Source organism: Alosa sapidissima, chromosome 2 (assembly GCF_018492685.1).
Source record: "Alosa sapidissima isolate fAloSap1 chromosome 2, fAloSap1.pri, whole genome shotgun sequence".
Lineage (NCBI taxonomy): Eukaryota > Metazoa > Chordata > Actinopteri > Clupeiformes > Clupeidae > Alosa > Alosa sapidissima.
Window position 1 is genome coordinate 43,571,550 of NC_055958.1, and position 13,324 is coordinate 43,584,873.

The 13,324-nt window shown below is 42.1% G+C and overlaps 1 protein-coding gene across 9 annotated transcripts in view; it reads left to right on the forward strand.

Moving 5' to 3' along the window:
* Positions 1–13,324, forward strand: part of LOC121703871 (guanylate-binding protein 1-like) — a 127,053-nt gene that overhangs the window by 69,639 nt on the left and 44,090 nt on the right. For 3 of the 9 annotated variants that reach the window (XM_042084309.1, XM_042084306.1, XM_042084314.1), the window contains exons 3-4: positions 7,823–8,009; positions 8,235–8,312. The exons of 5 other annotated variants lie outside the window; for them this stretch is intronic. In XM_042084309.1, the coding sequence (XP_041940243.1) occupies positions 7,823–8,009; positions 8,235–8,312 (265 nt within the window). Of the gene's footprint in view, positions 1–3,066; positions 3,386–7,822; positions 8,010–8,234; positions 8,313–13,324 lie in introns of those variants that run through there. One more of the 9 variants, XM_042084310.1, reaches the window with a different exon arrangement.

The following is a 13,324-nucleotide window of genomic DNA, read 5'->3' on the forward strand; positions in this document are numbered from 1 at the left end:
CGGCTCCACATCATCCCGCTTCTCAAATCTCAGTTGAAACAGAGAGGGGCTGGAAACGCTTGATGAAAAGTTAGTTTATTGGTTCTTGTAAAGGAATGATTATTATCATTGTATAAAACACCTGTGTAAACAGATATATAATTAATCTCTGTGATCAAAAATATTATGCTGAGTCTCAAGGACACAGAGTTCGAGTTGGGACACACAGGAAAAGGCCCCCCACATCTGAGTGTGTCTGTGCGTAGGTTTTGAGGAAAGTCACTCTGAAGGAGACAGAGGTCTGGCATCCTGTTTCTTTGTGTATCTGTACAATAAAAGACACTGCTTTTGGGCTGCAGGTTCGGAGACTGATGGTGAGGGGTTTCAAACCTTTCACTAGCACTCTCTCCTCGTGGCGCCGAGAGTCTGTGAGCAAACCAATACTACGTGTTGTGGTTCTTGTGTCTAATATGTTGAGGTAAATTCCCTGACAGTTCTCACCGGGGATGCACTGCTTGATGAAAAGTTAGTTTATTGGTTGTCACCGGGATGCACTGCTTGATGAAAAGTTAGTTTATTGGTTGTCACCGGGATGCACAGAGTTCAGTAGGGTGTGGCCGCAGGGAAGAAGCTTCCTCTGAACATGCTGGTTCGGGTGCGGAGAGACCTGTAACGCCTTCCTGAGGGGACTGGGGTGAACAGTCTGTGGTTGGGGTGAGAACAGTCTTTGATACTACGCGCCTTACGCAAGCATCGTTAGCTCTGGATGGCCTCGATGTTTTCCCCACCCTCTGCAGTGCTTTCCAGTCATGGGTAGAGCAGTTGCCATACCAAACTCCAGGACAGATCCTCAGAGATGTGGACACAGAAACTTGAAGCTGGTGACACACTCCACCTCAGTTTCGTTAATGACAATGGGGGTGTGTTAGCCTGGGTGCCATGCCGAACTTAGTCCCGCCCATAACATTTGAGGTCGGGAAGTTCGGTCTGGCATTGCTCCATTGTGGAGCAAGTATGCTCGCCCTAGATCGGGCGGACCAATCAAATCGGGCTTTACGATGATGGACAGGTGAGCAACAGCGCCTGGTCTATCACGTCATCTGAGCACGCTTAGATTAGGCTTATGTTTGAAACAAAAACGCTGTGGCTAGAAGGATACATGGCTTTTAAGACCCCATATGGAAAATGCATATTAGTTAATGAGGTTTTATCACTGAAAACGATTATTTCTGAAAACTTTGGCCAAAGTTGAGATGTGGGAAAACTTGTGGTTTCACTTTCATCAAGGGAAAACAGCGCTGTTGCATTGCGACATGTTCCCCTGTTCGTTTGAAATCTCTGATTGACCACCTGTTCGATGGATTTGCGACAGCCTTTCCCAGCTTACTAGAATTGAGTATGACTACGTCAGGCTAGGGGTGTGTATGCAGGCTTCAGACTTCCTGAAGTCCACAATGAGCTCTTTGGTTTTGGTGTTGCGAGGGAGGTTGTTGTCAGTGCACCACGATGTTAGGTGCTGGACCTCCTCCCTGTAGGCCGTCTCATCGCTGTTCCTGATGAGACCAATCACCGTAGTGTCATCTGCAAACTTGACAATGGTGTTAGAGCCATGTAGAGGTGTGCAGTCGTAGGTGAAGAGGGAGTAAAGGAGAGGGCTCAGCACACATCCCTGTGGTACGCCGGTGTTCAGGGTGATGGTTGAGGAGGTGTGATTATCTAACAGACTGAGGTCTGTTGGTTAGGAAGTGCAGAATCCAGTTACAGAGGGAGGTATTGATGCCCAGTTCACTGAGTTTGATGTTCAGTTTGGAGGGGATGATGGTGTTGAATGCTGAACTGAAGTCAATGAACAGCATTCTCACACAGGTGTTGCTGTTGTCCAGGTGAGACAGGGCAGAGTGGAGTGGTGTAGAGATGGCGTCCCCTGTGCTCCTGTTCTGATGGCGAATTGGTCCAGTGAGGGTGGTAGGGTTGTGCCAATAGACGATATCATCGTCCATGGTGATGGTTGACATACATCACGATGGGAAGCAACCATCGTGATGTCACGCCCCCGCATGCCAGGCACTAATTCCTGCTGTAACACATAAGACACCTTTGCCTGGAAATTAAATTGAGCCTGGAACTGATGCATATGTAGGCTACATTAAAGGCTGTCAGTCAGAGAGTGCAAAAAATAAAGGACTGAAACTACCGTCTTGTTCAAATAATCACTGGTTGTGACATGTAGCCTCTGCGTAATTGTCTTTTATTACATGTCTCACACTATAGCCTACATTGAACGTAAAATATGTAATGCTTTAGTAGAAAATTGTACTAATGAATTATTATAGTTACGACTAGGAAATTCTAGCTCTTCTTTCCTTATAGTTATAGGATCAGAAGATCTCCGTCTATCACTGTAGGCTTGTATTTCGTGCATTTGGCAAAAGCCCCAGACAGCAGCGGAGTGGTAATCGGGATTCTTATTTGTAAAAGTTGGACTGTGCGATCGCAGCCCTTTACTTTTCACTTTCCGCTGCCCTCATAGTCATAGTGAAAAATCAGTCATCAGTGATTTATTTTCACACCGGAATTCTCCTTTAAGACCAAACTGTTCTCAAATTCCTTCTGCTAACTGCACTGGGTTAAACATTCTGAATCTGTCTTTATTATTACAGTCTATTATTTATTCTTAAATGATTCCACCTTGTGTGTTTTGTTTTCTTCTTTATTCTGATCTTGACTTTTTAAACTGTTGCTTGGCCTTCTATGCTTTTATTTGCTATTGCTGTACTTGCTTTTGTTTATAGCAAATTGAATGACCTCTGTCTATGAAATGCGCTATATAAATAAACATAGTATATACTGTAAGAAGGTATTTATAATTATGTAACTTGTTATGTTTGAAAATGTAGGCCAAAGTTGAAGACAGTAGTATTCTGCATATGTTTTGTCTGAGGGTAGAGAATCCATAGAAAACAGTCCGGTGACTTTATTGTAAACTTGTCGGACATAGAAAAGCAGTGGTTGAAACAAAACAAAGATGGCTTAAGCAACACAATAGTTTCCCGACAGTGACCGCGTAGGGCTGCCAACAAGCAAGACCAGGCGCTGCTGGCTGAAACTGAAAGTATAACCGGCACGACAGTGATTTCCGAGAAGTGAAGTGTGTTCGTGTAACACTGTACCCTGCACTCTTCTCCCATATTAAGATAGATAACCTAAAGACACACTGAGCTCTCGTATTGGCTGAAGTCAGATGTGTTAATGTAATAGTTTGAGCTTGTCTCCTTAGCAAAATAACGAGTGTTTGCCAACCTTCATACAACACAAGGAGGAAGACGAAGATAGCGAGTTCGAACTGCACTGTGACTGCTTGTGTGCTTCGTCCACTGTGCCGTTTGGTTAAAACCGGGTAACTCGGGTAAGTTAACCTAACCAAACAGTGCAGTTGTCTATACGCTCTTGGTTTTGTAGCCTATTGGATAGCCTAGTCCAAATTAATCTACAGTAGCCTAATGCCGCCGATTATTCAACGTAAGTCCTCCTCATTTGATAGTCACTTTGGATAAATGTGTCAACTAAACGAATCATGTAAAACGTAGACACTAGGTTTAAACTGCCTTATTCAGTGGCGTAACTATGTGCAGCAAGTGCAGTCGCACCAGGGCCCGTGACCTCCCGGGGTATTTAATGCAACTCTGGACATCATAATCAGTCAGCTCTCCCAAAGATTTGCAAGTATGCGGGAAACTTGTCATGTGTTTGAGTCTTTACGTATGACCCTTCAACTTGCAGGTGATGATGAACTGCTTGAAAAGGCAAGACGTTTGTCAGACCATTATAGCAGGGACATTGCACCGACATTCCCAACACAACTCCTCTTATTCAGGTCTTGCTTTAAAGCAGAGATTTCACAGAAGTCATCTATTTTTCAACTTGCCAAAATGCTGGTGGTAGATTATGACAGTGTAACATCCACAATCGGGGAAGTGTTTACTGCTCTCATGTTGTTTCTGACATTGCCTGTGACTGTGGCAACAGCTGAGCGATCTTTTTCCAAACTCAAACTTATTAAGACCTACCTAAGGAGCAGCATGGGGCAGGAGAGGCTATCCTGTCCATTGAAAATACGAGAGCCAGAGCATTAAATATTGGGAACATCGTTGACGATTTTGCACAACGAAAGGCTCGTAAGATGGCCTTCTTCTAATGGCCTAATTCACGCATATTGGGGATTGTATGCATATGAATGATTTTATTTGGTTTCTGGACGGTTAAATAAGTTAGGCTACATTAAAGGAGAATTGCGGTGTGATATTGACCTAAAGTGTATTGAAACATGATACCGAGTGTGAACGTATGTCTCATAGCCCATCTCGGCTTGTCCCCTGCACTCCAAAATCTGGCGCTAGTTAGCCGATGCTACCAACAGCTTTTTCAATAGTGGTGCTTCGGCATCGGGCTAGCCATGCAAATAAATCACTGTTTTACACCCATTTACGAGGCTCAATGTATCTCCACACTTCATTGGTAGACTTCCGAGGGCCCTGACATTTAAAACGAGACATTGAGAACTTTGAAAAAGCACTGGTAGTTTACTTACAAGACGATTTATACAGACAGTATCTTCACGAAGTTTAGCGTTTGCAGCCATCTTGAATTTAGTCGCGATAATTCGAGCAACGAGTAAGAATGAACAGGTATGATAAGGGATCAGATTCCAAAAATAATTCAGTGGAAATGCATGGATTCCAGTTTCTTCCAGTAGCATATATTCATGGGTTTCATATAATAATAAGCAACATCTTGGTACAATATATTCATGGGTTTCATCAGGTCCCATGGCTTTCCACAGGTGTGTTAAAGGTCCAGTATGTAGGAAATAATGGAAAATAAACTGTAGCCTAGCCATTCCAAAAATGATCACCATATGTTGTCAGAGAGTAAGGATATGTGTGAATATGTGGTGATTTTATCTAGACATAATAACTTGTGTGTGTGCATACTGGTTTATTAGAAGCATGCTGGTTTATTAGAAACATTCCATCTTATATAAGGATATTGTTTATGCAACTGTTATGCAACATTTACTGGAAGTCATGAGACTGAGCGGTCAGAGACTAAGAGTGAAACTGAGGAGGAATGGCAGTGAAAGTAAAACCAAACAGGGCTGAGAAGAAGTGGAGGGGTTTACAAGAAAAGGAGGCAGAACCAAAAGTGAAAGTACACATAGAACCAAAACAAACGCATACTCTGCCTGGCAACAGATTACACATAGGATCTGGTCACATATATTCTGCCTAGTAACACACATTTTTTAATGTTTAGATGAGAAGGGTTTTCCACCAATATCTCAAGTCCCAAAACGTTCTGATTGGCTAAAAAGGGCCTGGGGACGTTCCTGAGGATAGGAACGCCCCTCGGGCCCCTGAGAGCATAAAAGAAAGAGCTCAGGCACACTCAGATCAGATCTCATCGGGGTAGCAGCTGCCACTCATCACTCTATTGCCTGAAGGTTCAGTCCTGACGCTGTTTGGATTGTATTATCACTGCAATACGGTGAATAAAGGTTCAACAGTCTTCAGCTTCTCTCGTCTTGGTGTTCTCCTTCGGGTCTTTGACATCAGAGTGCTAGTTGGATTGGAGGTTCGGGAAAGTGGATAGTTTTTCCACGACAAATAGCGTATTAATAATGGGCTAGCGTGTCCTCCTATTTGGGTTGCCAAATTAGCAAAGGCCAACTGTCAACAGCTGTCAGTTGTAGTCATGAACGCCTACGAGAGGCAGGCAAATTTCCAAAATTAAAACAAGAAACAAATTAAGTGGACATCGGAGGAGCTTCCTGAGATGGTGACGTCTTCGTCAAACAAAGAATATCAAATCTGATGCAGAGCTGGCCATATTTCTCCACAACAGGTAGCCTAGGCTAAACTTCATCTGCATCGCTAACTTCAGCTAAATATGTTACGTTGGTTAGAGAGGTATGTTTTGTTTTCCCTGTTTCTGTAATGTGTAGCTGGGTCATGGTTGGAGAAACGTTAAAGCAGCTGCAGGTCAACTAACGTTAGCTAAGTCTTCATTACATCTGGCAACCCAGAAGAGGCTCGCGTCTGGTAGTCTTGAGAACGTTCACCAGTGTTTTGATTTTGGCCTACAGAACGTTTGGTAACAATCCTACAAATCACACCTTTAATCAGGCACCCTGCAGTCTGCATTCATAATCTAGGTGCTTGATTTTACTGTATATACCTGTGGAAAAGGACCTGATAAAACCCTAATGGATTATTTGTGTAATACATTAGATTAGATATATCTATTGGATATATTGTAGATATATTGTTTTTCTTTTTAAAGGTGCTCTAAGCGATGCTGGGTAATGTCACTTCTGTTGACTTTCAAACAAAACAGAGAGCTAGCTCGCTACTTCCTTCCCCTCCCTCCCGTGCTGCTCCCATGCAATTGAAACTCTCCTAAACGCGCATCTTGTCTGTGATTTGCTGGAACAGTTTGTTATGTTTTTATGGGCTAGGTTTGCCCAGGTTATTTTTGCTGCCGTTTTTGGAGCCTGGGCTGTCCACAGAGATCGCGTTTCTTTACAGTGTATTCAGGACACAGACAGCTAGCGGTCGGTTAGGGGCTGTTTGCAGTAGCCTAAGTGACATAAAATATTTTAGCCTAAAAAACGTGTGGCATCGCTTAAAGCACCCTTAAACTTTGTTCCTTTATAAATTGTGGTGTATCATTAAGGTACGTTTCAACATTAAACGACCATAAATTTGAGCAATGGGCACATTCTTAGGGGCTGACACTTTGCATGAGATTTCTCGTCACTGCTTAAACCAAGTTCTGTTGTTTCTGCTCTATATAGGCTACAGTATAAATAGATAGTGGTGACCAAAGCATATTTTGCCAGATAGTGTGACGACGGTAGGCTACATAGCCTACAGCTGTTCTGAAGTAGGAGTAGGCCATGTCATCCAAAAATAAAAATAAAAACACTGCTATTTGTTTGTGCTACGTTTGTGCCGTAAAAAATATTGTTTGTACTGTTAAGGGTTTTAGACAATTAAACTACATTTTCTGGCCAGTGACGTCACTCAGCCTCCCATATTTGTCCAAATTTCCACAAGAGTCTTGATCGTTTGTGCTACGTTTGTGCTGATTTGTGCCGTTAAGAAACGTTTTTTTAAGTTATTAAGCTATTCCACTTTATTGGTTACATGTGTGACCTCACCCAGCCCCCATTCAATGGCCAAATCTCCTCAAAATAGTCTCAATGGTTTGTGCTACGTTTAATTTGTGCCATTAAAATAAACATTTGTGTACTATGTATAAGTTAGTACTAGTTGAAGCCTAAAAATATTTGTAAACAAAGTAGGCCTAGCCTAATTGGCTAGTTTATCATAGGGATGCTTGGACCGCTCTCCCAGGTGTGTTTCCCAGGTAGCCTAATTGGCTAGTTTATCATAGGGATGCTTGGACTGCTCTCCCAGGTGTGTTCCTTGGGACAGGCCCTTTTGAGTATGGGAAAAGACTTTTCCGTTTCCATGGGGATTAAGATGATAAGAACTAAGCAGTCATAATGCAACGTTTTGAACAAATGTGCGCAGCGTGCTAATCATGCTAACCGGATTTAATAGCAAAAACAGTCCTTGTGAATGTTTGGATTAAATGTGTGTGCTGAGGAGTGGTGGGTCCATTGAGACAGAGACATGTTGCTAGTGTGTGTGTTTGTGTTTGTGTTTGTGGGTGTGTGTGTGTGTTTAAATGTGCTCTGTGTGATGTGTGTAAAAGTGGTCTGTGTGTGTGTGTGTGTGTGTGTGTGTGTGTGTGTGTGTGTGTGCGCGCGTCCCCCCAGATGGCTCTCTCCATGCAGGCCCCGGTGTGTCTGGTTGATAACGGGCCTGACGGGCACATGCGTGTCCAGCAGGAGGCGCTGCAGATCCTGGAGCAGATCCAGCAGCCGGTGGTGGTGGTGGCCGTGGTGGGGCTCTACCGCACGGGCAAGTCCTACCTCATGAACCGGCTGGCCGGCAAACACACAGGTCAGAGCCACAGCAGACAAAGCAGTGTGTGTGATTGGTGGAGATGTAGTGGGCAGCCTAACCAAAGCGTGTGATTGGTGGAGGTGTAGTGGGCGGGGTAATCAGAGCGTGTGATTGGTGGAGATGTAATGGGCGGGCTAACCAGAGCGTGTGATTGGTGGAGAGATGTTGAGGGGTGGGGCATGAAGCTCATGGTCTCTAATGAAGTTCCTGTTGATCTCTCAGGGTTTGCCCTGGGCAGCACCATTGAGTCCAAAACCAAAGGAATCTGGATGTGGTGTGTACCTCACCCCTCTAAACCAGGTGTGTACACACACACACACACACACACACACAGTTTACCCCTCTAAACCAGGTGATTATGTTTTTATAGACACACAGGAGTGATAGAATGGATGAATGCAACTTAGGGTTGTAACTGGGCTTGTGACATAACATCTGAGCATTTGTTGGACTGACCTATCATTAGGCTGGAGAATGGCGTTTTGGCAGATTTAGCGCCCCCTCATGGTTTTCTGGACATCCACATGAACAATGAATTACCTTGCAGCCAATGACCACTCACTTCTGGACGTGCACATGAATAATTAGCTACATTAGCAGTAAACAGTTAGCTAGGGAGCATAGCTACATTAGTAGTAAACAGTTAGCTAGGGAGCATAGCTACATTAGCAGTATACAGTTAGCTAGGGAGCATAGCTACATTAGAAGTAAACAGTTAGCTAGAGAGAGAGCATAGCTACATTAGCAGTAAACAGTTAGCTAGGGATAGGGATGTTAACCGATGAGCGTTTGACCGATGGTTGACCGTATCAACGTTAACCGATCAAAGTTGTCGGTAGTTGGTTAAAAAAAAAAAGTGATCTCTAAATTAGGCTATTATAGACAGTGGACTAAATGCTACTATAGTTAGCCATCTCATTCCAAGATTGTTTTGTGTGAAGTGAACAAATTATCCCTCACACTCATTTTTTCATAACTGGCCTGTTTGTAGACTTCTTAATAAACCAATAAAAACATTTGGTGCAAGGTCACAGCGTTTGGGTTCGCGCACTCACAAGGTTTGCGAAAAGTAAAGGCTACAGGCTAAAACACTCGAGGTTAGAGTCAGGGCAGACGACAGGATGAAAGGCTACAGGCTAAAACACTCGAGGTTAGAGTCAGGGCAAACGACAGGATGAAGTGTGCAAAGAAAAGTAGTGTGTGGGACCATTTCACCAAAAAGAACAGATGTGAGTTGCAACCATTCATTTCGTATGACACTTCGCAGGCCGTTATCCCGCTTATCACCCGGTTGCCACTATAGGCTATAGTCATGCCTTTAACACGCAAAGGAAACAAGCGGGTCCGTTTAAAAAGAAGCCAACTTGTAGGCTACAACTTTCTTTGGCCCTATAACAGCGTTGACAACATTGACAGTTAGCTTGTTTACAGTTGATTCCATTGTTGCAAAGCCTGCTTTCAGGCATCTTTTACACATTCATTAAAGGTCACATTCACTGAGAAACCGTTTAATACTTGTTACTTTTGAAATACTATAGCTCACTCCAAGTTGCATATGCATGCTGCACGTGAAAATGATCTTCTACCCCCATTGCCCACATTAGCCAATGAAAGAAAATACACGGAAAAACAAGCGAATCAGAAAGAGCCCTTCCCTGTGACGCCGAAGGGAAACTGACTATTCATGGCCTCGCCCACCTTGGCTTGTGACCACCTACAGGAAGACTGGAAGATTTTGCGGCTATAGGGATTGTCTCTCTGCAGCTAGTAGGAGCTAACAGCAAGTTGGCAACATGGCGGAAAAAAAATCGTGCCTGTTTTATTGTTTTGGCAATAACACATCAATGTTGCATGTCTTGCCTTAGAAACATGAGTTGAGGAAGAAATGGTTGGGATTTATCGTTGGAACACCACCACCGAAGTAGTGCAACATTAGTTCTGTGTTCCAATCATTTCGACCACACTCACTGCCTTAGAAAGTGGTTTTGCATCGATGTTCTGAAAACCTGGTTCTGTACCGTCATGACGATCGACCACCAGCTCACAGGCTGTAAGTACAAACAAACTTTTCCACCTAACGTCTGTTACAAAATAGCATGTTCATATTCTTCACGTTAGCATGCATGAAAAGGGTACAAGCTAGGCTTAGGCTAGCCTATATTACAGGAAGCTACACCAGGCACGTAACTGAAGTGTTCTGTTCGCGACGTGTAAAATCAGAGAATGCCTAATAGGAAGGGCTCTGGTAAAATCCATTAGAGGAATGGTCTATTTTCCCGAACGTAGCCTACAGGCCACTAACACGCCAGGTGTAGCTACTTCCATTGATTAGGCCTATTGGAAGCTAATTGTTGCAGTACATAACGCGAACGGAATGCTTTAGTTACGTGCCTGGTGTAGCTACACTCATAAGAAACTGACCACACCACCCAGAGATTTAGCTTGTTGAACCTATAATCTTCTAACCTAAGCGTTAAACCACAAATAATAATATTAGCAACAATATTTTATGCTCAACTAAGTACGGGTATTGTTCTAGTCTAAACAGGGAAAATCAAAAACACAATACCCCTGCACTATTAGGCTAAGTTGCTATCACTAGAGCTCAGGTATTTACACTTCAGTCTAATTTATGTCTTCTTGTCATTATTACATTGACATACAATGATGTTTTGTTTGATTACTTGCTGTTTACTTAGTGTGTATGTCTTCCAGAGCACATCCTCATGTCAGGCTACACAGCTTTCTAGCCTACATTAGGTCATCACGTTAGAAGCAAAGGTTCATTTCATTTCATTTATTTATTTAAAGGACAGTGCACATTGATCAACATTTCTGTAAATGTGCCAGTGTTAGCCAGCAGGCTAATTTTCAACTGTAGTCCATTGGCAAGATGTTATACTAGGCACATGGTGGCTAAAAAAAAACCCATATTAAATCACATAGCAATTGACATACAGCAATAGAACATAATGCCATAATACTAGCTCCAATAAAACATTTAAAACATAAGACATATAACCATACAGCCAAACAACCCTTAAGGGATCAATAAAGTAACCACCTATCCATCTATCTATCATACATACACCATGGGTTACAGGACAGCTAAACTATAGAGGCAGACCAACATTAATGTATTATGAGAAGTGCTCACATTTTTGTATGCTCAAAAGCCAGTCCTTAAGATGGTGTGTGAATGTATGGTGAGAGGTGGACGAGGTTTGTGATCTAACTTTTATTGTTGTACTAGTTAGTTTCTAGAAGTCTTTTTCTAGTAGGCTAATACAGGTTCTTATGTGCTCGTCAATGTTTTGGAAAGTCAATTCATGGGTTTCTTCAGGTCACTTTCCACAGGTGTATAAAATCAAGCACCTCGATTATGAATGCAGACTGCATGGTGCTTGATTAATACACCTGTGTAAATGGACCTGATGAAACCCATGAATTGCATAACAGATAGAATTGATATTACCAAATGTCTTCTTGTGGGTGTGCTACTTAGTACATCATACACCTTACCACATTCACTAAAATATTTTTGTTTCCATTGTACCAGTACAGTTTTGTGAGATAGTGAATGTCCTGTGTACTATTAGTATCTTGTAACTTGACAGTAATACATATTTATTTACTTTAGGTACCCAAACAGAATACTTCATGAAAAGTATGAGTATTGATACAAGCACTTCGGATACACCATGGGCATGGGGGCCTGCTACCTCTACTGCCATCAAGCCTGTTCATCCAAGGCCAGCTAGAAGACCTCGGGTTGATCAAGAGGAGGAGGAGGATGAAAGCGACATCTCCACAATAACACCTGATGGCTCCACCTATGGCCCAGCGCAATCAAAGAGCAATGTTATAAAATCATCACAGCCAACGAATGTGTTTTGTGTGTTGTCCCTTCGGATCCCCAGGACAATACAAGCCGAAACAACAACTCAGACCTTTTTCCCTAAATAATCCCAGCACTATCTTACAAAGGATCTGTAGGCCAGATGTCTGCATCATCTGGCAAAAAGAAGACATTGTTAATTCTGTGCATAGTTTAGATGTTCTTGTTTTGTGTTTGCATTATTTTAATAGACTGCAATATTACTATTTGTCAGTGTTTCACGGACCACCTAGCAAAAAAAAAAAAAAACAGTAGACCTACTTCAACAGTATATTACACAATAGGCCTTCTTACTGAACCACCTTGCTTATTGTCTTTGCACCTTGCTTATGGTGTCAGAGGATTCGTATGATTTAAACTGGCATAGGTTACATCAGTGTTGCAGAACTGTTTGGATTTACATACAAGTTGGTTCAATATTGCAAACAACTCATCTATTATATTTTACCACATCTACTTGTGGAACACTTGAGAGAGCTTGCGGACCACACTTTGAGTACTACTGCTGTATGTAAATATAATAAAGTTGTTTATAGACAATTGACCTGTTTTGTATATTTGTTTTAGGAGTTTCATCAGTTTTTGTCCCTTTTAAGCTAAAGGTTTATCTTACCTTTCATATCTTCTGTCTCACAGAGGGCCATAGTCGTCATAGTCGAATGTTTAGTGCATTTTGAAGGGAGTACATTATGCTAAGGCAGACTGGTTCTAATCCTGGGTACAGGGTCATACAGACAACAGGGGTACTGGTGTTGCCCATTTTTCTAACCACATGAGCAATCCCCTTACGAAAAAGTAGTATAGGAATCTTATAATATTTGGGACAAAATATTATAGTAATCTTATAGGAATAATTGGGACATACTGTAGAAGTACTACTAATAACTATAATATCCTGTAACCGCTATAGTTTTTCTATAGTATGTCCAAATACTATAGTATTCCTATAAGATTACTGTAATATTTAGTCCCAAAATACTATAAGATTCCTATAGTAGGCTACTTTTTCTGTCATACGTGACAGAAAACAACTTGAGTAGGCTAACCTCTGCCAATGTCAGGCTATCAAAGCCATAGTTCTCATTACTGGAGAAGTCTTGTAGCACACATTCTCTGCTTCTGTAGGCATTCTGGTACAATTCCAGCAAAATATAGCTAGGTAGGCGTGTTTGCATTTAGATCTATCTATATATTGGGCTATGACCAAGTGGTCTTTCAATGATAGTATCATGGAATTCAAACCATAACTATCTAGCTATTCCGATAGCATTAGCAGGCTAGGTCAGTGGCTGAACTGCATTTAGGGTGCTTACCTGTGTTGTGAAATAAAATATCTACTAGGAAGATTGCAAAGACTTTTGACTGTGTAAAGAAATAGGTCTTTATTTTAAAACGTTTCCAACTGTTTATTACT